The 26,017-nt window shown below is 40.6% G+C and overlaps 4 protein-coding genes across 7 annotated transcripts; 2 read left to right on the forward strand and 2 right to left on the reverse strand.

Moving 5' to 3' along the window:
- The first annotated feature begins 1,009 nt into the window (after positions 1 to 1,009).
- Positions 1,010 to 7,198, forward strand: LOC114853612 (multidrug and toxin extrusion protein 1-like). Its single transcript, XM_029147183.3, has 16 exons — positions 1,010 to 1,346; positions 2,128 to 2,229; positions 2,335 to 2,403; positions 2,640 to 2,788; positions 2,917 to 2,959; positions 3,173 to 3,217; positions 3,305 to 3,402; positions 3,606 to 3,703; positions 4,512 to 4,693; positions 4,777 to 4,885; positions 5,244 to 5,319; positions 5,746 to 5,815; positions 5,889 to 6,021; positions 6,115 to 6,209; positions 6,291 to 6,354; positions 6,435 to 7,198. Exons 1-16 carry the CDS (start codon positions 1,188 to 1,190, stop codon positions 6,683 to 6,685), a joined length of 1,743 nt encoding a protein of 580 aa, XP_029003016.1. The 5' UTR covers positions 1,010 to 1,187; the 3' UTR covers positions 6,686 to 7,198.
- Positions 7,199 to 8,180: 982 nt separating this feature from the next.
- Positions 8,181 to 11,350, reverse strand: exosc9 (exosome component 9). The gene is made up of 12 exons (XM_029162049.3): positions 11,167 to 11,350; positions 10,893 to 10,987; positions 10,682 to 10,801; positions 10,491 to 10,593; positions 10,265 to 10,402; positions 9,916 to 9,998; positions 9,690 to 9,822; positions 9,535 to 9,623; positions 9,295 to 9,441; positions 9,024 to 9,196; positions 8,856 to 8,934; positions 8,181 to 8,768 (listed from the first exon to the last, which is right to left on the reverse strand). The coding sequence occupies exons 1-12, from the start codon at positions 11,230 to 11,232 to the stop codon at positions 8,702 to 8,704; spliced, it is 1,293 nt and encodes a 430-aa protein (XP_029017882.1). The 5' UTR covers positions 11,233 to 11,350; the 3' UTR covers positions 8,181 to 8,701.
- Positions 11,351 to 11,891: 541 nt separating this feature from the next.
- Positions 11,892 to 18,370, forward strand: clgn (calmegin). Of its 2 annotated transcripts, none has more exons than XM_029151361.3 (15): positions 11,892 to 12,096; positions 13,848 to 14,108; positions 14,226 to 14,299; positions 14,489 to 14,547; positions 14,885 to 15,026; positions 15,213 to 15,294; positions 15,560 to 15,752; positions 15,879 to 16,068; positions 16,182 to 16,295; positions 16,409 to 16,565; positions 16,673 to 16,888; positions 16,976 to 17,092; positions 17,189 to 17,336; positions 17,455 to 17,603; positions 17,837 to 18,370. In XM_029151361.3, the coding sequence occupies exons 2-15, from the start codon at positions 13,848 to 13,850 to the stop codon at positions 17,903 to 17,905; spliced, it is 1,971 nt and encodes a 656-aa protein (XP_029007194.1). In that variant the 5' UTR covers positions 11,892 to 12,096; the 3' UTR covers positions 17,906 to 18,370. The 2 variants fall into 2 exon arrangements, with proteins under 2 accessions (XP_029007194.1, XP_029007199.1); XM_029151366.3 differs by having other exon boundaries at positions 17,458 to 17,603.
- A 955-nt stretch (positions 18,371 to 19,325) lies between these two features.
- scoca (short coiled-coil protein a) lies at positions 19,326 to 24,815 on the reverse strand. Of its 3 annotated transcripts, none has more exons than XM_029151382.3 (4): positions 24,590 to 24,815; positions 21,586 to 21,657; positions 21,421 to 21,501; positions 19,326 to 20,859 (listed from the first exon to the last, which is right to left on the reverse strand). In XM_029151382.3, the coding sequence occupies exons 2-4, from the start codon at positions 21,602 to 21,604 to the stop codon at positions 20,717 to 20,719; spliced, it is 243 nt and encodes an 80-aa protein (XP_029007215.1). In that variant the 5' UTR covers positions 21,605 to 21,657; positions 24,590 to 24,815; the 3' UTR covers positions 19,326 to 20,716. The 3 variants fall into 3 exon arrangements, with proteins under 3 accessions (XP_029007215.1, XP_029007205.1, XP_029007223.1); XM_029151372.3 differs by lacking the exon at positions 24,590 to 24,815 and adding an exon at positions 22,592 to 22,768; XM_029151390.3 differs by lacking the exon at positions 24,590 to 24,815 and adding an exon at positions 22,421 to 22,572.
- Positions 24,816 to 26,017: the final 1,202 nt, after the last annotated feature.

Genomic DNA, 26,017 nt, shown 5'->3' on the forward strand with positions numbered 1-26,017 from the left:
TAGTAATTAAATTATGTTGTGATTAATTGATTACATAAAACTAATTAAGAATAATTTTGTTTTGTGAGTTCAGGAAATGCTTCTTTTGTGTAGTTTAACTGACATCAAACTGCCCACTTAGGAAACAACACCAGAGCATGGAGGTGCTACCAGGGAATAGGCCGGTACATCACTGCCAGAGCCTTGCAAAATGACCTCCAGCAGGCCACAAATGTGCATGTGTGTTTGCTCAAACGGTCAGAAGTCCATGAACTCCACAGGCTGCCACACAGCACCCTCCATGTACTCACCAGAAGTAGCCTGACTGCCACTAGGTGCCGAGATGAGATCCTCAGACCCCTTGTGAGACCATATGCCGGTGAGGTTGGCCTTGCGGTCCCTCCTAATGCAAGACAATGCTAGACCTCATGTGGATGGAGTCAGGGGACACCGACGGACACTTATTCGGTCTCCAAGCAGCTGTAAATGGTAGCAACGTTTCTATAAGACCGGTCTCCGATAAAACCCTTCGTTAAATAGCCCTTAATATTTTAATTAGCGCAGCATAGCCCCGATTTTAGCTCGCAGGTAAAAACAGGAAGTGGAAGTTTGACTGACTTTGCTTGTGACCAATCAGAAACCAGACCTGGTCCCTACCCTTTCCGTAATGTTGAAATGTTGGCGTGTTTTCTGTTAATGTCGTTGTGTTTCTCTTTTTGTTTGTTTGTGACTTGCACTTCAGGGCCACCGTAAATGTCACTGCAACCTATAGCTAAAGCAACAAGAGTACAATCTTATATACTGTAGATCACGATGGAGTTTAGTAGCTCTGTTTGGGTAAACAGAGAATTCCATGTTGTTAATTCGAATTTCGAATTTTTTTTTAGATAACTAATTTTGATGTCATTAGATGTACTTTATCGCAAGTTTTATTGTTGCAAACATTAAATTAAATTGGTGTTTACAAAAAGCATTCTCTTCATTTAAAATGCAGCTACTAAAAGTACTGAAGCACCCAGCTGAAAGTAACACTACATGTATGTGTACGGTTACTGAAGCGACATTCTGCGTCGCTCCGCGTCCCTGCACGTGGACACTCCTCAGTTCACCGCATGGTATAAAGGCATTCTCAGGACGCTCGTTGCAAAGTGCAGTGACTGCGACTGAAGTTAAACCGGACAATCCGCTGAAAAAGCCTTGTTTTAGTTATGGCCAGTTCATGTAAAACGCCGGTTAAACACGATGGAGTGGAGGACGTCGGAGCAGCTGAAGCGGCTGCTTGTCCAGACTTCGTTCGTCTCAAGAGCGTTTTACCACCGAAGTACCGCAACGAGCTGCTAGAACTTTTTAAACTAGCTGGACCCGTGGTGAGTGTTTAGTCTTTGAACGCACCGCTCCGCCACCGTCATCTCATATTAGTATAATACACAATTACTTTCTCCTGTTTGGGTTTTATTACAGACGTACAGTAAGGTTTGCATTACATATAATGTAAACACATCTGTTCTAATTAGAGCTGCTGAAGACTCTGGATGAAAAGAAATCTGTTGATTGTTTTAGATCTTTTATATAAATGTGAGTGGTTCATGAAACTAATACAAATTTTTGATAATTAAAGGTAAAAACAAATAATTTTCCTTCTCTATAATGTGTTGCTTTGTTGGAAAATAAAAAGAAACATATTTGTATGTGTTGTATGTATGTATTTAATTGTTTCTCTTCATTTATCATCTGAAAAGTATAAATAGTGGTAAGAGAGAGAAGTCTCTAACTTTTGAAATCACAGAAAACGCTGAGCACAGTAAATCTGTGTTTTATGCCATGGAGTCCTTTAAATGTCAGTTTAATTTTTTTTTTCCATTATTGTGATGTTTAACTTCCAGTACATGTTCTACTTTGCTTCTTCTTAAACCTGGTAGTTTGAGGTGACTTTGCTTTGTATCTATATTCTGGTGGGAAAAGCACCACATTAATAATGATGCATATTAACACACACTTTACAGTAACATAATGGGACAGGCTGTAATATTGATGGAAAGGTTCTGACACTCAACAACACCTTCCTGCCTGAGCAACATAATCCATGTGTCTGTTGTCTATACCCCACACAAGCAAAGGTTTAAAATATTGTCGTCCTTTGTTTTCCAGATCATTTCCCAGGCCATGATCTTCATGGTTGGTTTTGTCAGCATGGTTTTCTGTGGTCACTTGGGAAAAACTGAATTTGCAGGAGTATCGCTGGCAGCTGCAGTGAGACCTATACACATATAAATACAACAATTCCAGCAGTATTTGCACATTAGCCTGTTCATGTAGCTGCTTTTTCCTGAACTATAAGATGTGTTTTTATTTCAGGTAGTCAACGTGACTGGTGTTTCTATTGGCATTGGATTGTCGCTGACGTGTGACACCCTCATATCTCAGGTAATGTCTTTGTCAAAGATTTTACTTTGAAAGGATTTATTCACACAAACACAACCAGTGCTGCTTGTGTTCTCAGGTTCTCCTTTAAAACAACTCAACAATGAGCTTTTCTATCTAGTTTGTTATCTTTGTCAAGTCATACCCTGGATTTCAGTGTGGTTTTAGTGTAATATGTTACCCATTCTCGTCCTTTGTCTCTAACTCATCTTGTTCATCTGTTTACCTGTGTCATGCAGACGTATGGGAGCGGTAACTTGAAGCGAGTGGGTGTGATTCTGCAGAGGGGGGTTCTGATTCTGCTCCTGGCCTGTTTCCCCTGCTGGGCCGTCCTCATCAACACTGAACCCCTGTTACTGGCTGTCAGACAGAGTCCAGAGGTCGCCAGGTCAGTAACGATGCATGTCCTCGAAAAAAAGCTCCTCTACGTCCAACCAACTGATTTGACCTGTCGTGTCTCAGTGCTGATATTGCATAAGCACATCTTCTTTGTCTTGTTTGTCTTTCTACATGAAGTCTCGCCCAACTTTATGTGAAGATCTTCATGCCTGCTCTGCCGGTGAGTGTGGCAAATTGTACATGTTCCAATTGTGATTGTGGAGATCCAATATTTCCACAATCATTGGAGGAATTTTCAGCATCTTATATACAGAAAAAAAACATTGGAAAATCTAAACTATTAGAATTGAGTGCAGATATTTCATTTATTCATATCCTCCTTTTTTAAACAATTTTTATAACAGTCTGGCATTTTCATGTTTTCTGTCTTCAGGCCACTTTCATTTATCAGCTGCAAGGAAGGTACCTTCAAAATCAGGTAATAAAATCAAAATTGGGTCCCTTTGTAGAAGTTTGACACAGTCAGGTTCAGCAGACTAATCCAAGGCTGTGCTGGGGATTGCAGGGAATTATTTGGCCTCAGGTGATAACTGGAGCTATTGGAAACCTCCTAAATGCCGTCATCAACTACATCTTTCTCTTTCCTCTGGATTTGGGTGTCGCGTAAGTTTCTCCACAATCCTACAGTAACTATGTTGATAACGGATGTAAGATCAGTGAGATAGCATTGTCTTAGTACTTAGGTAGTTGTACGGCATTATTGTTTCATTATATGTAGGTTCAGTTTATTAAATCTTTATGTAGTATTATTTTGTAGTCACAAGAATGTCAGTCATTACCTAAACAGGAAATGTATTTGTTTGAAGTGGATCTGCAGCAGCTAACGCCATCTCCCAGTACGTGCTGGCTGTGGTCTTATTCGTTTACATCTTCTGGAGGGGGCTTCACAAGGCCACATGGGGAGGTATAGTAAGATCTAATGGTCAAGGTCTGCATGGATTCTATCCAGTGATTTCAGACAACTGTAATTATCCACAGTACACATTCACTTAGAAAGGAAAACTGGTTGTAATGTTTGACAGAATTAGTAAGACTCTCTCATAGTGCTGACGCACCTTGTTGGATTGGTTTTCACGTGACGTTTATGTAACGCTAGTACTCATTTGCAGTAGCCAGTTTCATAATTTCTTAAAAACAAGTCAAGTGTGGTGAGGTTGGCAGGATGCAACCTCCTCTGGTGACTCTGGTCACGTTTCATATCAGAGGGCTGTCCTGCATCACCTGTTGAGTTTTCTCTGCAGTTTACTGTGCAATCAGAATAAGTAATCACACACACTCATTAAACAGGTTGTAGAAAGTCTTGGTTTAACAAAGTCATATAACAAATTTGTGTTCTGCAAACATTATACTGGTAACAAGTTGGTAAAAGAAAATGGCAAGAGCCACATATTAACCCATTCTGTGATTCTGTGATGGCAATTGTACAGAAAATTCACTTATAACACAGATCAGGTATGGATGTCTATTTTCTTTGTCACAAGAGGGAACAAAGACGGGGTCAGACCACATACAATTTGGTTGTCCTGTGCAAACTTGGCGATTGAAGCTGATTCTGATTTTATGTTTCTACAATCATATCGCTCTGCCTTCGCTGCCCACCCCCCTGACTACACATCACTGCTACATGAGAATCAAAATAATGTATCTGGCCACCACAAAAATAATGCAATAATAAAGTACATGCTTGTTTTACATGTATCTCTGACCCACAGGCTGGTCACTGGACTGTCTGCAGGAATGGGGACCCTTTGTTAAGTTGGCCATTCCCAGTATGCTCATGCTTTGCCTGGAGTGGTGGCTGTTTGAAGTGGGAGGATTCCTGGCTGGTATCATTAGTGAGGCTGAGCTGGGAGCTCAGTCCATAATATATCAATTGACAATAATAGCTTTCATGGTAAATATAAATGTAATTCCAGTTAAGGAATAGTTTTACTATGTTTACTGCACTGTTGCTGCAACATATCTATTTTTCCACAGTTCCCGCTAGGAATCTCTGCTGCTGCCAGTGTCCGGGTTGGAAATGCTCTTGGTGCAGGAAACGTGGAACAGGCTAAACTTTCATGCAAAGTCTCCGTCATCTGTGCATGTGAGAGCTCATACACACCATGCGTTTCTAGGTAGTAGTTTGTTAATCCGGTTAATAGGAGCAAATATGTTAAATGTAGTTCTAAAGTTAGTAGTAAATGAACTTTAGTTTAGCATGAAAGTAGGAGCAGGGACATTATTTCTCCAAGTCACCAGAAAGTAAATGCATTTTCATCACCAGTGAAAACTCTGCTGACCATCACCAGTGTTTTCATGAATCAGTATTAATCTCTACACTGTATGTAGTTCAGTTGTTTATGTTTTAGTAATAATGTTACATCATACACATCTATGTGAATGAAACATAGAAATTTCTAATTAAAATATTGTGATGTTTAACTTCTCTTTTTATTTTGCAGTCATAATTTCATGCATTGTTGGAACTAGTTTCAGTTTATCTAGACATGGCATTGGATACATTTTCACTAATGAGCAGTGAGTAAAGCTTTTATTTTTTGTTTGTTTCATTTTGCTGTCTAGATTGGTTTACTAGATTTTAGGTAGAGTTGTCCTCTTCATGGTGACCAACAAAGTCTTTAAGGACAAAATCAGCACTGCTGACGCAGACATTCACCCATCTGATGCAAATTAGCCGTCAGCCAGTTACATTTTAATCCAGCAAAGTCCAGTGATCAAATGGACTCAGTAAACATGTTCCCAGTTTAATTTGACATTTTAGCCAAAAGGAAAAGTGTTAAAGTCTTTAAAAAACAAACATTAAAGACTTTGTATTACACATTTGTGTACTGACATTTATTTATTGTGACATAAGGTCAAACAGTCGTCAGATCATGTAAGGAGGATGAGCTTTGTCTTACATGAACAAGAACAAATTAGATGTTTTGAATCTGTGTTTTTCAGAGACATCTTGCTGAGGGTAGCTGACGTCATGCTTATATTTGGCTTCATGCATGTAGCTGATGGAACTGCGGTGAGAAACAATTCTATCAATGTGATTCATAAAAAAAAATGTGGTTTTAATCCGATGTGATTTGTGTCAGCAGGCAGTAACTGGAGCTATCCTCAGGGGAGCAGGAAAACCGTTGGTTGGTGCTCTGTGTAACCTGGTGGGATACTACTTCATTGGGTTTCCCATTGGTGTGTCTCTCATGTTTGCAATGAAAATGGGCATTGTGGGTAAGAATGCACCACTGCTGGCGTGTGATGACAATGTAGAGCGATCCCCTGCTTGTGAGCTCATATTCAGGAAACCTTTTTTCTCTTTACTAGGACTATGGATAGGACTCACAATTTGTGTGCTTATGCAGTCGATTTTCTTCATTGCATATTTGTGTAGACTAGACTGGAGGAAGACTTCAGAAGAGGTGAGCATGTCCCTCTGATCAGCTTAAATGTGGTAATCAGTCTTGATTACATTGACAGCTGCCTGTAATGTGTTCAATTAGGCTCTTGTGAGAGCTGGAGTCAAATTAAAAAAAGAAAAAAAGACAGTGGAGATGGAAAATATGGGTAAGCACCACCACACATGGTGATATATCCCTTCTACCACTGTCTGTCAATACTACAGTGTGCTTCTCTCAAACCTCTAGGCTCCAGTCAGACACCGAACCAGAGCAGCGCTGCTCCAACCCAAGGTGACAATGCTCCAGAAAATCACCCCTACGTGGAGGTGCAAATTCCAGATAATCCAGACCACAATGTATCTACAACCACCACAGTGGGAGTTGTTCTCCCAGTAAAGCAGCTCATTCTACGACGTGGTCTGGCGTTGCTGCTTATGGTTGTCATCCTCGTTGTTGGAATCCTACTTAGTGACTTTCTAACCCACCTGTTGAAATGAGTCCTCCAATTATGTACAGCTGACTGTTAGGCTGACGGTTGTTAGGTTTTATTGCTCAACAATATTTTTAAGTTAATGCAGTCTTAACTTGTAGTATAACTGGTGACATTTTACTAGAAATTGCACAGTGAACAACATTAGCTTGCTGACAAGTGTCACTTACTGTTTGGTGACAAGGCAAAGTCAAGGCAAACCGAGCCTGATAATCCAGGAGGGTAACCAGAGCAAATGAACCTGAAATGCTAATTAATGAATGGAAGTCTTGGACTTCAGCGGACAGTAAAAAAGAGATGGTGTGCTGCCTCTAGTAAAAAAAGTAAGTACCACCAGTTACACAAATAGAGGATGTTTGCTTTCGTAAGAAAGCTATATCATAATCTGACGTAGAATTTTATTGTAATGCGATTTCTTATGACTTTTGTGGAAAATTGTACAAAATGCCCCTTTAATGATGGAATTTTCAGTAAAGATGTGTTTTTGTTATTAAATGGCCCAATCATTTATTTAAAACAACCTTTTGGTTTGTATTACTTAGTATCGGTTATTCATAGCTTGTATCAGTGTTTATTGAGGTGCAAACAGAAATTTTCGAATCTCTATATATGGTATGGTATGGTATGGTATATATATGGTAAGTGCCTAAAGTTGCAAAACACACTTTTAGACAGGCAGACTTTCTCATAGTTTTTCACTTCAAACAAACACTGCTTGTTCAGTCGTATTGTACTAAATGTACCTTTGTAACTTTTTAATATATTCCACATATCCACAACTGCATTCCCACATACCATCATCAAACTTTGTAAAGGTTTACAGTCCAACGTGATAAGGACCCAAAGCACACAGCAAAAATGAATGTATGGTATAGTCAGAGCATACCGTTATTGAGCAGCTCTACAAAGTATTGCAAAGTCTAGATGTGCAAAGACTGAAATTAAAGATACATTTGTGCCAACAAAATACTGACAGAAGGGATTATTTTAAAATACAGTGATTCTCGTATGTTACATGACTGATTACTTTGAATGTTTCAATAGTAAACACAGTAAATACAGCTGGATCAAACACAAAATAAAAAATATATCTTCTATGTTTTAAATGCCTTTTCACTGTAGGCCTTTCCCCTATGTGACGTTACCATGCGGTAGGTAGTAAACTCACAAAAGTAAGTAGTAAAAAGAAGTCAAATCAAAATTTTAGCTTATGAGTCCACTAATGTCACCTGGATGAAATCTGCAGTAATCGGAGTAGTACAAGAAGATGACTGAGAGACTGGCGGCGTTGCCAATGATCCCACTCTGGCGTCAGGGGCAGGAAGTCACAAGTTGTAAATGCTACTATAGCAAAGAATCACCACTTATACAATTTTTTACAGAAAAAACTTTAATATAGCAATGTATAAAATATACTGGTTTATATACCAACATGTATACTGCTGTGCATTTACTGGAATCTAAATCCACATTTACATGTTTGTTTTTACTTGATAATTGGGCAAATGTTTACTCGTCACTCTGTAGCATGGTTGACCAACAGGGGTGGACCTAAAAATACTTCCCGAATCTGAAAAGACCAGTCTATCTATGTCTCGGGCTACACATTGGAGAGACCTAAATAGAACCACAGTCTACAGTCCTGCTACAGGCTGGGTTTAGGACCACCTACCTAATAAGAACAGAAGCACAGATAACCAAAATAAAGGTTGAAATGTATTTAAACAAAAAGAAAAAAAGTGGAGATAAACACATACATCCCATAATTCCTATTGCCTAATGTATTTAATTAAGTATTTATTTTTTCTTTATATTTTTTTTACTTTACCTAGTTCTTCTTACATCTGTTATCTTTAATAAAAAAATTAAATAAAGTTTTTGTTTAACAAATTGGTTTTCTGTAATATTACAAACTTTTGTGAGTTTTATGTGATCACAACTCTCTGCTACAACAGAAATCAATCAGTTAAAACCAAGACACTCTTTGTACAGTCCGGGTCATGAGGGGGTTCAAAGGGAGCTGTCATTTATTTGGTCTTTTTCTTGATGCTGCTGCTGCCCCCTTCTGGTGGGAATCAGATCCTGTTTTTCTGAAAGACCAACCCAATAGTTCATAGTAAAATATATTTACCTCCTGTATCACTAACTACTAGATTGTGTGTTGAAAAGGCACTTACATAGGGGTTTTGCCTGGTTTTTCTGCTTGGAGTATGATCACCTCCTCCTCTTCGCTATCAGAGATTTCAACCACACACCCTACAACAAATACAGATTCATATTTTTAATAAGATTCAAACACAACCAGTACAGGGATCATGTATCACCCAACATTAAGTTAGTATAACCTCTGATCTCTTTTTCGTGTTCCACGTCCATGTTTTTCTCATCCTGTTCTTCATCACTGTCTTCTTTATGTTCCTCCTCCTCATCGTCATCTTCATCATCTAGGCCCCATGTATGTTGCAGGTCTTCTCCTATCTGGCCCACACCTGCAACAGGGACCACTGGAGATGGAACCCTGTTACACACAATTAAGAAGCAGTGGATACAGTACAGGAGTTAAATGCAAGAGATAAATAAAACTTACTGGGGGATTACTGTCTCAGTTTTACATACGTTTGATGTGGGACCTCTGCTTTTTGGATGATCTCATCGGCTTTTTCCGACACATCCGACATCTCTACTGAAGTCTCGTCCTTTTTTAGAGCTGTGATTCGCTCTTGAGGCATAGACTCTGCAAAACCAAACTTGCCACCTTCCTTCCTTGAGAATTAAAATATACACATCTCTCATCATTTCTAATGACAAGGCCAGGATTATTCTATTTCAGAATTGTTATGTGATGGTACTGCTCACCTAGCCTTCTTGTCATTCTCCAGGGCTTTGCTGATGAGCGCTGTGATCTCAGATACTTTGACACTTGCTATTTTACTGCATCTCATGACCTTCAATACAGAATTTTGTCACTAAGACACCCAATAAAAGATATTCATCAGTTAAATTTTCTTCACCTGTTCTTTAAGCAGCATAATGCCACCACTGGACTGGATAGAACATATTTCTCTATGTTTGTTCATGGCAATCATCAGCAAGCCATCCATCACCCGCTCCTCGCGCTCACATGGGTCCACCAGTAGATACGTTCTGCAGAGGCAGCAAGAGTTAAAAAAAGAAATAATAATCACCCTTGAAAACATAAAGGGTAGACTGTCAGTCTTTCAAATTTTGATACCTTACCCTTGCTGGAAGAAGGAGAAACTGACACTAATGGGCATGTGGTAAACACTCAAAGGAATAGGGTCCCTCTCCTCTGGACTGTACTAAAAAGACAACAGGGGTAAAAAAAATAAAAGAAAGAAAAAAGTTAATTTAAAAAGTAGAGCAGACCAGGAATTCAATTAAGAAAATAAAACCTATTGTCTTGACTATATACAAAATCCATGTGTAATGTTTTTGAGTTTATAAATTGGTTAACTGTAGTATATCAGAAAGGTTTAACTATGTGTGTCATTAACTACAATACACAAATGTAGTTGGGAGTTTAAAGCATCCACCAGAGAGTGAGGCAAAGACACCATTGACTCACCACTGTGACTTCATCTCCCTGGATGCCAACATCAGGGCGTCGGAAGTGGCACAGAGCAGTGATGGCGGCTACGCTGGCAGCATCCATCAGGTTCCCATCATGATTCAACATGTGAACATCTACTCGAATCTGCCACACCTTAACACACACCGTGTACAGTACTTCATCGCACAAGAAAACATAACTTTCTCTCTTGTTTCTGTGTGGCTGAGGGAGCGTGCGTTACCTTTTCCCCAGACACCACACACAGGGACTCTGTATCTATGCACTTGGAGTTCCTAAAGCATCTCTCCAGCTGTCTGTTTAGTTTCACTGACAACTCAGACTGTCTAGAGAGAAACAATAATACAACAGTCATTAAGTTCTGCAATTTGCTTACAACTATTTTAGAAAACAAAATATACAATTTTTTCACACCTGCCCTGTTCAAATGCAGGAGAGGCCATTGGAGACAGCTCTATGTTAAAGAACATGACCCCCTCATTTGGTCGATTCTCCTTAGGAGCAACCAGCTCACATGAGACCTGGGCCATGACCCTGTCAAATACAAACGTTTGTGTTTTATGAATACATTTTTTTACATCTACTACCCAGGGTAAAATTAGGTGGTATTTGGACACAACCTGACCTGGTTTTCCCCAGATCCACAAAGCAGCAGCCATAGTCAGTCCCAAATGTGATTTTGATCTTTCTATAGTCGTAGGTTTGCCGTCCATCGAGGCGCTTCAGGGAAACCATAGAAACATCACTTTATCATCACGAACCATTTAAATGAACCAGAGATACGTAGACCCAAAATTAAAGGCACAGTGACGTAATTAAATTTGCGTCTTCTCATTCAATTTTAACGTGTTTCACATGCAGAACTCAGTGTTGAGTCGTGGCGCCGAGTAAAAACTCACCTTTTTTTCCTCGATCGCTTTGAGCAAGAAATCCCGCTCACAGTTTGACAACGGAGTGTCTTTCATTCTCTGAGCTTTTGTAAGGCTGAAATTCTGTTTGATACTTCACTCACTACTGCTTCACAACTACTCGAAGAGGCATGTGGTCGCCATCTCTGTTTTCTGAACTCTGCACCGGAAGTGCTTGGGAAATGTCACTCAAAGTCTAATTGAGAAAGTCTTTTACACTTTGTGTTTATATATATTTTTAAAGCTTGTATAGTTGATTTTTTTCATAATGAAGCAGAACGTTTTTGGTTTTGTCTCTTTAAAGCATGTGGTATAGTATATATCTTTTGCGCTTTTACTTTGAAATCGTGCTACATAGAGACTTGAAACTGCCTTAAAGATATCTATATCTCTATATAAGTATGTTTTCAATTTTCAGCAATTAGTAACATAATTTTAATAATGCAATTATGCACATTGTTTTGTTAAAAAAACAACAAAATGACACAGATACGCTGTTTCCCTGTCCACTGTTAGACGTTTTAGACAAACGATAGCTCGGTGACATTTACAGTACACATTTTTCAATACGACAATAACATAGATGGCAGTACAGAATCAAAAGAGCAGATTAAATGTCAATAATGGCATCGGTAAGGTTTTCTACAGCCCAATTTCGGTTGCACCTGAAAGCACCACTCGCGCTCCAGTCGAAGTGCGCATGCGCATTCTCCTGGAATTGCTGGTTCACGTCAACCGTGTACCGTTACCCGGGCCAAGCTGTCATCTACAGCCTGCTGTCTCTATCGGAGAACCTTGTTTTCCCAATCGTAGTCGCGGGTGCGTGGTTACACCTTCAGCAGTCTAGACGTACAAGAAACTGGCTTTTCTTTTTGAAGTGGAGAACCAGCTTTATCGAGTCATTTTCTTAACACATTTAAGGTTTGTTAGTGCCTCATTCATTCTCTTCATCTCTCCCTGTGCGACATCGCGCTAACCTAGCTAGCTAACTCTTGCTCCCGATCAATTTCCGCTGCAAAATATTAACATTTTCTTTACATTTCACTTCATAATTAACTTTTGCAGTATGTGTTTTCCTACAGGCCATGCTTAATAAAGGCGTTGTGTTTGTAAGCCCACCACTTTACCAGCGAAGCTTATGTTATGCTAACGTTTGCTATTTGTGATTGGCGCTCCTTTCAGTTAGCTAGCTGCCTAGCATTAGCTAGAGGGGCAGGTGCTGCAGCCAGAGCCTTTCATCTCCAAGAGTTTGGACATTGCAGCGTTCAGTGGCAGCCATGTTAGCTTCACAAATCTCTCCCATGTTCCTTCTTTGTAATGTTGTTTTCTGTAATGGGCTTCTTTTTCATATTCACGTATATTATACGAGCTTTTTCAGACTGCTTAATTTGAAAAAAGGAAGCTTATTTGAAATAGTTAACTGCAGAAGATGTGTGGGGTCTTGTCTTTTTCCCCAAAGTAAGTAAAACTAAATGGAGGAAGCTGTATTTTCTGCATGAGAACCAGGTCTTTGATAATTCACCTGAGTCTATCCTTACCTATATTCTTGTTAGACTGACATCAGAAACTGCTGTAACACCAGAGGTTCATTGTTATGTATCTCATGAGGTAATATTCTGAAGGCAAGGATTGTACTAATTGTGATAGATGTTATCTAAAATCTATATTCTATATTTACTGGTTATTTGTGCTCAGTTTACAACATAAAATGTACAGTAGAGATGCCGCATAAAGCAAGTTTGTGGGCAGCCAACAAGAAAATTATTCTTAAAAAGAAGCTGGGGTTGTCTTCACTTGGACGTGAACGTTTTGCTGGTTGAAACCCACCAATAAACATTGTTTCTTTTTGTCTTTTTCCTTCTTCCTGCATGTGACTTGACTATGTTGTTTCTCTAAACATGCACCAAGATCAAAAATCCAAATAAATAGACAGCATATTTTTCTCATGTTATAAGAATCCTGTTGATCCTCCTCTTCCAGCTCTAATGTTGTCAAACACAACAATACCATTGTGGGATTAAAAATGACAAGATTAGAGTAATTAGAAATTATGGGAAGCTTGCTGCTGTTTTGTCTAATGCGTCTCATTTCCTGCTGGCACTAACAAAGCATGAGCATGTGTGGCTATATTAGTAGAAGGCTACTGAAGCTGTTGTTTGATGTAAGATATGTCTGAATTGTGTTATTATTCTAAAAATGATGTCTATGATTTCATACACATCTTTGAACACAGACAAAGAGACTAAGTTCTGCTGCAACCAATTGAGTTTAGAAAGAGCAGATAATCTAATAACAGATTTCTGTTCAGTTTATGGGGTCTATCCACCAACAGTATGTATGTTACGTGATGGTAATGCGTTACAGTGGTGAGGCAGATTTTCATGATGGAAATAGCATTCTACTAATATGACTTCTTCCTTTTTTATCCTTTTGTGTGCTCATATTCTCTGTTTTTATTTCTAATGGACCTCCCTACACACACTCACACACACACATTTAGTGTGTGGGGAGGTGTGGTATAGGAGGGTAGCGGCAGATGTTATTTATGACCCCCATAAATAACACCTGTCGCTATTCTCCTTTACGACACCCCCTCACTCCTGCTTATTTCTTATTTCACACTCTCCTCAAACCACCCCAGACATTACTGTTTTTCTTTCCCATCCCTACAGATGAAGTCGGATAGAGGTTGGATGTTGCACTTTCTCCTCTTCTCCTTCCTGGCTGTGGCATTAGTGGTAGGCCAGGAGGCTGATATTTCAGATGTGGATGAAGATATGGGCTTGGATGATGAAGAGTTAAAGCTTTTAATGGCAGAAGATCAAGATGAAGAAGAGGAGGCAACAGTAATAGATGAAGAGCTGCCTGACGAGACAGAAAGCATGGACACAGCGAGTGGGAAGACTACATTGGATGAAAATGTTTCATTCCAGGTCAGGAATTGATCACAGTTCATATAAATGTTTTAGGGAAATAAAAACACTGTTGGAGACTGTTGAATGGGTAGAAAATTTGTCCGAATAACAATATTTATTTGTTTATTTCTACAGGTTACCTACAAGACACCTGTTCCCACTGGAGACGTTTACTTTGCAGACACATTTGATGATGGATCACTGGGCAGGTATTCTCTGACAATTTTTCCTAGTCTTAAAAATAAAGAAAAGCAGCATTAATATTGCATGCATATGGGGACACAGGAGCCTCTTGTGGTGTTGAGTGAAAAGGATTACCTTACAGAATTACCCAGTGGCAGTCTTATTTGTTTATTCTCTTGTGAAAGCTAAGTGTTTGGTGGTGTTGATCTCCACAGATGGCAATTGTCAAAAACAGTGAAGGGGGACGCAGATGATGACATTGCCAAATATGACGGTGTGTTCCTTTTTTTTTTTTTTAATTTTAATCCAGATTGAAAGATAGGTCAGGTCTCCTGTGTGATTCCATTATCAGTTAATTACAACCATGTTAATTTAGTTCATGTTTGGCCACTATCCATATTTGTTATAATAACACTTTACTTGGTAGCACATGTGCAGAGAATTTAGTTCATAGCGCCTCAGTTAGAGACACTGACAGTGTTGTGGATGCTTTGCTGACTGCACCAAAGCTGTCTCAAGCCAAGTGCCTACAACCACACACACCACAGCAATAAAGCTGTTAAATAAAACATTATGGCAACTCATCACATTTCTCTGCTTTGTAACTGTAGGCAAGTGGGCTGTGGAGCAGCTAAAGGAGAACAAGGTTCCAGGAGATCAGGGCCTGGTGCTCAAGTCTCGTGCCAAACACCACGCTATTGCTGCAATGCTGGACAAACCCTTTGTGTTTCAGGATGAACCTCTCGTTGTACAGTAAGTTAACATGAACATCACCACAGACTCTTACTTTCATTGTGGTGAAGTACTGTAAACCTTTTGCAGTAAATGATCTGGATCTGCATACAGTTATTTTGAGTAAATCAACTATACAAAAAATACAGTTTAAAAATAGTCCTAAGTGTATTGTGTGTAAGTAGTTTTATTTTGTACTGGTTATAGGTATGAGGTGAATTTCCAGGATGGTATTGACTGTGGTGGCGCATACATCAAACTGCTTTCAGACACTGAAGATCTACATCTGGTCGGTGTACATCGGCTGTGTGCCCTACTCCATTTAAGATGTGAATTGCAAAATTTAACCTTATTTACCCATAAAGCACGTTTGACCACATGATTGACACAAGTATCTGTTAATTTAGTGTGAGTGAAAAAAGAATTTAAAGCATTCAGAGCCTTTTATTCTTATGTGCATGTTTGTTAGACCTGTTAAGTCTGGTGTCTGTAAACTATTATTATTTATTTTAAATTATTTAATTTAACTCTGGTTAAATTGAACTGCACCATAGGAGCAGTTCCATGACCGTACACCGTACACCATCATGTTTGGTCCAGACAAGTGTGGCGAGGACTACAAACTGCACTTCATTTTCCGCCACAAGAATCCTCTGAACAATGATGTGGAAGAGAAGCACGCCAAGCGGGCTGACGTTGACCTTAAAAAGTTCTACACCGATAAGAAGACTCACCTTTACACTCTGGGTATGGACACAAGGGAAGCTTTGTGTTTATTTGTGATTACTTGTACCTTCAATACAGTATGTTGTTAAATTTTAGTATAGTATTAGTAGTTGACACACATTGACTTTTTATTTTCTTTTGTCTCAGTCCTAAACCCAGACAACAGCTACGAGTTGTTTATCGACCAGTCCAGTGTGAGCCGTGGCAACCTGCTTCATGACATGGTGCCTCCTGTGAACCCCCCCAAAGACATTGATGACCCGAATGATTCTAAGCCCAATGACTGGGATGAGAGGGCCAAGATTCCTGACCCTGAGGCTGAGAAGCCTGATGACTGGTACCCACAACTCCTATTATAGTAGACACAGCAGATTCTGTTGTGGATTAAACATGTTTAAATGTAAAGTGACAGTGTATGAATGTAGTTAATAATAAACTTGAATGTTACAGGGACGAGGACGCACCTGCTAAGATTGAAGACCCAGACGCTGTAAAGCCTGAGGGCTGGCTGGATGATGAATCAGAGTTTGTCCCTGACCCAAACGCAGAGAAACCAGAAGACTGGTAAACCAAATTTTACCAAAGCAAACAGACGACCAGCATTTAAATGACTACACTACTTGCATCAAATCTTAAGCCATCTTAAAGCTCTCCCCTCTTTGTTCTCCTGCATACAGGGATGAGGAGATGGATGGAGAATGGGAAGCCCCCCAGATTCCTAACCCAGCCTGTGAGACAGCCCCAGGTTGCGGTAAATGGCAGCGCCCCATGGTCAATAACCCTAAATACAAAGGCAAGTGGAAAGCCCCTCTGGTGGAAAATCCCAGCTATCAGGTAATTGTGAAAACTAGCTTTCATTCATTTATTTATTTTATTTACTTCCCACTAAAAAAACACATTTTGGCTTATTGTTTCCTTAACATCCTCTATGTTCTCTGAAGGGAGTCTGGAAGCCACGTAAGATCGATAACCCAGACTTTTTTGAGGACCTGCAGCCATTTAGGATGACAGCCTTCAAGGCCCTGGGATTGGAACTGTGGTCCATGACTCCAGATATTTACTTTGACAACTTCATTATCACCTCCCGCAAGGAGGTAGCTGATCGCTGGGCATCTGACAGCTGGGGGCTGAAAAAACTAGTGGCTAGTGCTAACGAGGTTAGTGTGACATTTTGTTAGGGCAACAGGAAGACCCAGCAGGTCACAAAAGCTCACTGTTTTTCTCTCCTCACCCTCCCAATCCAGCCAGGAATATTTGCTCAGCTGATGATGGCAGCAGAAGAGCGTCCGTGGCTGTGGGTGATTTACATCCTGACAGTAGGCCTGCCTGTAGGATTGGTTGTGCTCTTCTGCTGGCCAAAGGTATTATGAACCAGCTGTTTTTACTGTACGCTACTGCCTGTAACTAATTTGTGTAATGGTGGATCAGAACATGCTTCTGTGCCTTTTCCAACTCAGAAACCAGAAGATGACTATGTGTACAAGAAGGTGGATGTGCCCCAGGCTGAGGTAGAAGAGGAGGAGGAAGAGGAGGAGGAAGATGAGGCAGCCGCAGCAGATGAGGACGACAAAGCAGCTGAGGCCACAGAAGGAGTCCCAGCTACAGGTTAGGCAGCCTTCTGTTTATACTGTATTCCTGAATATCAAACTCGTACTTCACCATTGTTCTACATTGTGCTTCTTTATGTCCACCATCATCACCTTTACCCTGCCTCTCTCAAAAGCAGCTGAAGAAGAAGCAGAGGAGGAAGAGGAAGATGAGGAGGAGGATCTTGCCAATGCACAAGGGGAGAATCTTGAGGCAACTGATGATGAAGAAGAAAATGAAGGAGAAGAAGAAAGCAAAGCTCCTGAGAGAACATTAGATGATGAGGTTAGTGTTGCCTTCAGGTATTTTCTTCTGTGAAGGTTAGGCATACTCAGGATGGGATATTGTTTTACTTAAAAACCCTTTATCCATTACTGGCTTGGCGAATAAAGTTGGTAGTACCTAAAACATAAAATATTTTTTTTTCTCTAAATCAAACTGAAACCTAATAAGGTAGTTGAGATTGTCTATCCTGTTTTGTATAAAGCCTTGTTTGTGTGTAAATTCTGGCTTTTCAGATGGAGGAAGAAGATGCCAAAGAAAACTACAAACAGGCCGTGAGAAAGAGAAGGGTACGGAAAGACTGAAGAGGTGACACTCTCATACACACCTTCTCCGTCTTCTCCTTTCTCCCCTGACGGGAAAGAGGTGGAAAGTTAGCGTCTGCTGCTCTTCCATCTCTGAGCTGAGAAGCATGTACTTCCTCCAAACCACCTGGTAGCCTGCCCTCACCCTGGCTGCCCCATCCACGTCTCCTCCATCCTTTGGCTACACCCATTACAGGTCTGCAGTTTCTACAGCCACGTCCTGGATCATCCCCCGTCTCGTCTTTCTCCCTTCCTGTCTGCTCATTCAAATATTTGATGTGGAGACTTTGTGTTTAGCTGTTGTCCCTCCTACATCCTAATGTCCCATGCTGTCTACACCTTTGTCACTATTGCTGTCTAACTGCCTGTCATCGGCCTAAAAAGCCCATCTCTTCCACCTCGCTTCCTGTTCAGCCTGTGTCTACTGTCAGTCACCTTTTTATGATATATATATATATATATATATATACTCCATCACAGATCAACCAGTGTTCTCCTCTGAGAGTGGAGGCAGCAGTGAGCTTCTGCACCATTATACAGCATATCATAGGGGCTACATCTCAGAAATTAGACTTTATTCAGGTGTCCTTCATTTTAAAGAACACGTTGGAGGATACTGTTTGACAAAAGTTCCTTTCTTGAAATACTGTGGGTTTCAAGAACAGGCCAGGAGGAGGGGATGCCAGGCTGAGAGGAAAGGTTGTTTGAGATGTTCTGCTGCATCAGAGCATGTCAGTTTAAGGTTTCAAGATTACCTCTAAAAAATGGATGTTCTGTTTAGATTTTAGCTAGTTGGTAACGAGCATCAGTTATGTTTGTGTGTTTTCTAATAAGTTATAGCAGTTTAATAATTGAGATTTAGCACTGACAACTCTGTTGGTTTTATTTGATGTGTTTTGCCTGAATGGATAAAGATTTAACAATGCAGTGTTTCAGGGGATTCAAAGCCGTTTCTGAAATGAAAGATCACTCACAAGCTCCTTTAGAATCTTGGTTGGTCTTTTAATTGACCTTTGCCTGAAATTGTAGCACGCAAGTCATCTGCGGATGTCAATGAATACATGGGTTTCTGCAGCAAACAGGTGTTTAACCTCTCATTAAGTCAGTACACAGCAGTGTTTTCCCAGAGTAGACGATACTAGCTGCCGTTCTAATCCTGGATCATTGCCTGGGGAAGATGTTGATGCTAATTTATTTATTTGTTTTGTATATTTTTTTTCAGCTTTTGTAGTTATCATTCTTGCCAGATGCTGGCATGTATACCTGTTTACATTTGTTTGCAAAGTGTACATTGCTCTTGGAAAATAAAATTATTTAATACAAATTATCAAATCGACACAGGCGCATTCACCTCTTTGTGTTTTTTATTTTTTGTCTTGACACATTAGGTTGTGTCATGCCAGTAACAAAGACACAATAAAACAGTTTAGGCTTTATTAAAAACAAATGCTCAAAAGCAGATGGGCAAAGTGTGAAGGAAAATATGATCAGTACACCAGGAGAAACTCAGTGAAATGCTACTGTACAATTGAAAATATATAAATTAATAATCAATAAATTACAACATATACATTGTTTGAAGCATCCTGTAATATCGGTTCCTCTACTTTCAGACAGCACCAAAGTCAATTATGCCTTTCAGATTTTAATTTAGTCAAGAGCTAAAAACCTTTTCCTGTCCTTCCACCCTCGTTTCTTTTTTCCCTGAGGCAGTAAACGACGTGAAAGACACACCCACCACTTTGCTGTTCAGTCAGGACAACAGTGATGTGTTCTAGGTCTGAGTGGATCAATAAGACTGGAGACCTGTCGACTGCTATTGTTGGTGCAGCTCTTATTTGATACGTCTCACTCTTAAATCCGTCCCTTTAACATCATTGCAGAATAAGGACATAAATATAATTTGCAGGGTCTTTTGTATCTTTAACACAACCAAATTCGCACAATAGTTTAGGCCAAGTCACTAAAAGGTGTCAATCTTAAAGTGAAACATCAGAATCTGCAAATGAAACACTTGAAATGAAAACATCACTGATGGCAGTTTAATATAGTTCCTGTTATTTCTGTATTTCTATTTGTTGCAGCCTCTGCAATACAACAATGCATGACTATGATTGTTAGATTGTTTTCAGTAGCTTTATACAGTTTGCAAGACATTTTATTGTATATGTTAACAAAAACATGCCATCTAAGTTTATTTTTTTTATTTCAGTAATACTGTTGAGTGTAGGGGTACAGTCATGCAATGTGTTTATATGATGTCATCCAAGATCTACCAAAACTCCGATCCAGCTGACATAGAAAACATTACAAAAATAAATTAGAAAATAAGCCAGTGATGAAGGGGCGCTACTGTACTTGGTCATATGCTTTTTAAATTAGCTATTGTTTGTTTAACCCAAGTTACTGTACAGCTAGGACACTGGGAAAGTTTGGAAAACCACAGAAAGCTCTAAATTCTTAAACAGGAAACCCAGCAGAGTCAGGCAATATAATGAAAGACCTCTGAGATACAAATCACTCATTAGAGATTTCATATACATATTTTTTTGTGATGGTCAACAGGGGAGGTCCACCAGCTGTAGTGTTAACAGAACACTGCAAAACAGACCTGGGCCAGGCTAACGTTAACATTTTAATTTTTAAAGATAGATTACGGGATGACAAAGTTAGTTTAGGACTTTAAGTTAGGATTAAAGGTTTTGTCTCTGGTTAACACAAAACTGACAGGTCTGCTAAGAAAACAAACCTCATGTCTCCTTAGCAGGTTTAGTCTTCTAGCTGCTCGCCCAGGCCCATTTCACGAGTACATCACTTCCGTTTGCTCTTGGTGTCAGTGGTCTGGAAGACGCTAGAGGCAGACATGAGGTTCTCAATGTACTGACCGAGGACCTGGTTCTCAGACTTTAACTTCAGGTTCTCCTCCTTGACTGTGTCGACTCGTGCCGACAGGTCTGAAACAAAAGTGTGACATGATGAGCTGAAACAAAGTGTTCATTAGGGGTATATATATATATATATATATATATATATATATATATATATATAAAAATGATCCATTTTTCCTACTCATGCAATGAAAAATAGTCATTGGAACATAGATTTCATTGTAGTATTTTATACCCAGAAGAAATCCCTAGGACACCCAAACTATCACCATTTATAATTTGTAGTCGGCTGGAGAAAACCTTGTGTGTAAGTGAAGGAGATGTCCATGTGTGAAGAAGACACAGAATAAGTGCATTAGTACACAACTATATCAAGACAGCAGAGTAGCTGCGAGCAGAACCGGGAGAGAAAGCAGCAGCTTAGAGAAGCACAATGAAACGACAATGCTCAAAAGAGCATGAAATGTTCCAGTGGCGATATCAGCGTGAGTTACTGTATTACAGGAAGGGGGAGTATATTAGGAGTGTGTGCGCGTGTGTGTTACAAATGACACTGAAACAAAAACACAGAAATAAACTGAACTCTGCTGTTTAGTTATAGTTTAGTTATGCAGTTGTGTGTATTACCTTCCAATGTGTGCTGAAGTTCCAAAACCTGATTTATTAAGGTCATCTTGTCCTCCACCTCCACCTGGTTTTCCACGTCTCCTGATAAAAGCACAAATAATGAAATGTGACTATGCTGGCGTGCTGCAAGCCTCATCAACGCTCTGCTCTCGGCGGCGCACGTACCGTCTATGTCACAGTTCATGATGAGATGATCTTTCTCCTGTTTGATATGCAGGGCTGCAGATCCACCGTCCACTGACACAGACAAAAAGACAGACACTGTGAGCGATCTTCAAACCCAACCTTTCTTCAGGGACATGTTTAATGGTCAGCCCATGTTCACGCGTTAGAAGACAACGGTCAAAGCAGGTCAACACACCGGCCTTTAATACATGAAGCAGCATATTTATATAGTTTTGTAGATTGTTCGTATATCAATAATATGGTCATGTTAAAATGTGGTGGCCTTTCCTTTAAGCAGAAAAGCTACACTTTGCCCCTAGCTTGAATGTGATGTAAAGATGCCACAATCGCCATCTTCCGAACCAGGCCTCCCCGGAATCCTGAGGTGTTTACTGCCATCAGGTAAACAAGGGTTTCCGCGGGATGACGGTTAACTGGATGGGAGCAGACGCCGCACCCTGACTGTAAACGATGCCCGAGTTAGCGCTGACCCAGAAAAAAGCATCAGCACGCCTACCGCTTAACGTGAGGACAGACCGTCGGTGTACTTTCAGATACTCAGAAGTACACTTAGTACGTGTACGAGTATTGACGTTACCGAGTTAGATTCGCTCATCCTTTTTATGCGTAGGTTTATATGTAGTGTATAGATTTTAGTTTGTCTTACATGTTTATCAATGTCCATTTGAAGCGATGACGCGTACCCAGACGTTAGCGCTGCTAGCGAGCTAGCTAACAGCTACATCCACCCCAAAGGCGGTGTTCAAGTCTCACTAGCATTGACCAAACATCTCCACATTATCCATCATCACATCATCCACTGGTTAAGTCTCACCTTTAGAAATGACCGATGCATTAACGACGCATGTTAACGCTGCACAACCAGTCGATTAGCGCGGCAACTGTTAGCAACAGCGCGATGCTGCTAGCGGGATCTAGCTTTATCTGGCTTCTCTGCGTTTACCGTGACGCAAAACAACGGTCGTCCGGTGGCTTTGAAACTCACCTAAAACAAGGACTGTCTTCTCCGTCTAGCGGAGGTACCGTGACTAGACTAGAGGCTCTGGAGCGACGCGGAGGATGAGGAAGACGGCTGTGCTCTCTACTCATCACAAATCGTCATCGCTGGGTGCACGTGAGCGCGCCGACCGACAGGGGGCGCAAATAACACACGTTGGAAGCGCATTCACTTTCGGTCCTAACAGACGCTCAAGTCTTCAGTGTTTCCCCTGGTAACCAATCACAGACGCGCACAAACTGTCCTAGCGGCAGTTGGCAAAGAAACCTGACCGGCAATTTAGTGTGTGTGTGTGTGTGTGTGTGTGTGTGTGTGTGTGTGTGTGTGTGTGTGTGTGTGTGTGTGTGTGTGTGTATATGTCTGCAGGGTAACATGTGCACATGATTGTGTGTGTGTGTGTGTGTGTGTGTGTGTGTGTGTGTGTGTGTGTGTGTGTGTGTGTGTGTGTGTGTGTGTGTGTGTGTGTCTGCAGGGTAACATATGCACATGATTGTGTGTGTCCTATCCCTGTAGCCTTTGCACTGACTCTGACCAGTCCACATGCTGCTGCCATTAAATCCCATCTATACCCAGTTTAACCAGCTTCCATCCTTCTCACGCTGTTTGTGTCTGGGAATCAGATCGTGTGAGATAGTACAGTAACACGGTGCTGTGTGTCGAAGCTCTAACCGAGCAACATGCCAACCAATCAATGATGAGCTCAATGAATTTTTGTTTCGAACTTTACTCTGAAGATGGAAATCAAAAGAACTTCAACTTTAATTTAATGTGTGTGTTAAAAAGTGCAGAAAAAATAAACCCCTTAGAATCAGCTCAACAAAATGTTGATTTATTTCCCACTATATTGCAAACGATGATTAAAGGCAGCTTAATAACTGGATGTGAGTCACTGACATCACCAAATTATCAGTCTCCTTCAAGTGATGTTTGTTTTGTAGGGTTTGTTGCTTTAATCCCCTCAGCTTGTGACACACATATTAACTTGCTTTATTGTCTGCTGATTGATTTGGTCTAAATCCATTTACGTTTTTCCTTCTAATGAAGTGCACTTTGAGTTGGTACTATGTTTTAAATCAGTGTCGTGCTGCATTCCTCTCTTAATTTAAGTTTTCCTGTGCACCTCTGGCTTCATCCTGCTGCAGTTAATATGAGCCCGAGCCATTACACTACCTCCAGCGTGGTGTAACAGTGAGTCTGTGTGGTTTGATCATGAGCAGATCCCCTCAATCTTTCTGCTGATTTTGCTGCAGTTTGTTGGTGATGTCATGTTGCTAGTGGGAAAAGCCTCCTAGCTCGCTGCTTCAAAGCCAATGTAGATGCCACAAGTGTGCAAGACTGTATGCAAAGCAAAAGATGGACCCTTCTATAATCTAGATTGGCTTGCGACTAATTTTAAAACACACCTGCCTGAAGTAAAAGATGGGTCAAAACTTGACTTCTAGTGTAAATCCCACCAAATACAAGCTGAAATTTTGCTTCTGCTTTTACAAGGCAATTTGTTCTAATAAACTTCATTTACAATTAGAAACTGAACAGAGTCTATATGCAGTAAAAAGCAAAAACAAAGCAAGTGGAGGAACCACACCCCACTTATAACAGAACAACACCCATAGAACCACTCCGGCTTTACAACATGTTTGTTCGTGCCTCACTGCCCTTTGTTCATACTAGAGGTCGAGCACATGCTCAATTGTATTGTGTCACATGCCCTGTCACATACTGCAGATAAAACCGGTACGTTAAATGATAGATTTGATTACAATAAAACGAAATCATCGGAAATTATTAATAACAAACAAACAATTAATAGTGAAGAGTAAAACGCAAACACCATTTTGGTTTATAGAATTTTGAATGAAATAATTTACAGTTTAAAGTGTTAAGCTGGTAAATAAAGCTCATTTCTTCTGCTCCAGGTGAAAAACAACGTCACACACATTTAAAATATAAGGTGGTGGAGCCAGTGAGGGACTGTTGCTCAAGTACCTGTGTCATCTGCCAGAGAGATGTTAGTAAATGTCCCATCATCCTGGTCGACTTCAGCCTCTGTGGCCTGGTTCTCCCCTTTCTCCTCCAGCTTAGTGTCTGTTAGTTTATTACCTCAAAGGGTCCGTTCATTAGTGTCTGAGCCTCCAGTGTTCGTCAGTGTTGCCTGTGTTGCTCTCTGTTACTGTATGTCCTGCCTCCTCACACACCTGCCGCCTGAATCATTCACAACATGGTTACACTACCTGCCCGACTTGACTGGTGGCTCAGGTTACAGAGTTGTCATGGGAATGCATCGCCCTGGCAACCGCTGAAGTTAAATATGAGACTGTGACAATAAAACTAACAGGGGTCAAAGTTAAGCTCCTATACTAAAATCCACACACACACACAGAGGAGTAAACGTACTAGAGTAAAAGTTAACATGTACATTCTCTGTGATCAGAACATCACATTTGCAGCACTGTATCACAGAGGAGAGGGTGGACAGTCTAAACTGAACACAGAGAAGACATGAAACAGAGACCAGTTTCTGTTAGATCTGTGGGAGCACGCTTCCCTCTGCTGGTTTGTTTAGAACACTGCAGAGAGTGTAGCCAACAGAGGAGAGAGAGAGAGAGCAAAGGATGCTTCAATGGGAACCAAGTTACTGGAACCTTGATTTGATTTGAAAAAAAAACAAATGCACCTAAAAAACAGGAGATAAAGAAATTCCTGAAGTTAAAATGTGAAAAAGAAATCTAAAAACATCCTCTTAACATTCGCTATTGGACACAGTTTGACCTCACGTGACCTGGAAGCTGTAAACACACACACACACACACACACACACACACACACACACACACACACACACACACACACACATAGATGCTGGTGTGTTATTGTGGTCTGCCCTCTCTCTCTCTCTCTCTCTCCCTCTCTCTCTCTCTCTCTCTCTCTCTCTCTCTCTCTTTCTCTCTCTCTCTCTCTCTCTCTCTCTCTCTCTCTCTCTCTCTCTCTCTCCCTCTCTCTCTCTCTCGCTCTTTCTCTCTCTCTCTCTCTCTGCCTCCCTTGCGAAAGTCCACAGACCAGATGCTCACTTTGGCACCGACTGCCCTGCCAGTGTTATGCTAGCTACGTATCACACACTCTCTCACACGCGTGCATGTGCACAGAGGGAGGAAAAGAGGCAGTAAAAGAGCACTTGTCCATCTGTCCATTTCCCGGTTACTCTGATACTGAGCACATCCGCGTGTTTGTGTCTTCCTGCCGTGTCGGCGCTACGTGCACGTGCAGGTCTGTGAATGAATCCAGTAGTGAACCTCTATGATGTGGAAGCCAATCTCAGCACGGTGGAAAAAACAAGAATAAACCTCCTTCTTCCAGTTCGGCACATTTCAGTCTAAGTGGAATTTGAGTCATTTCCAGTTTAGTTGCTCTAGTCTT

This window comes from Betta splendens, chromosome 1 (assembly GCF_900634795.4).
Source record: "Betta splendens chromosome 1, fBetSpl5.4, whole genome shotgun sequence".
NCBI lineage: Eukaryota > Metazoa > Chordata > Actinopteri > Anabantiformes > Osphronemidae > Betta > Betta splendens.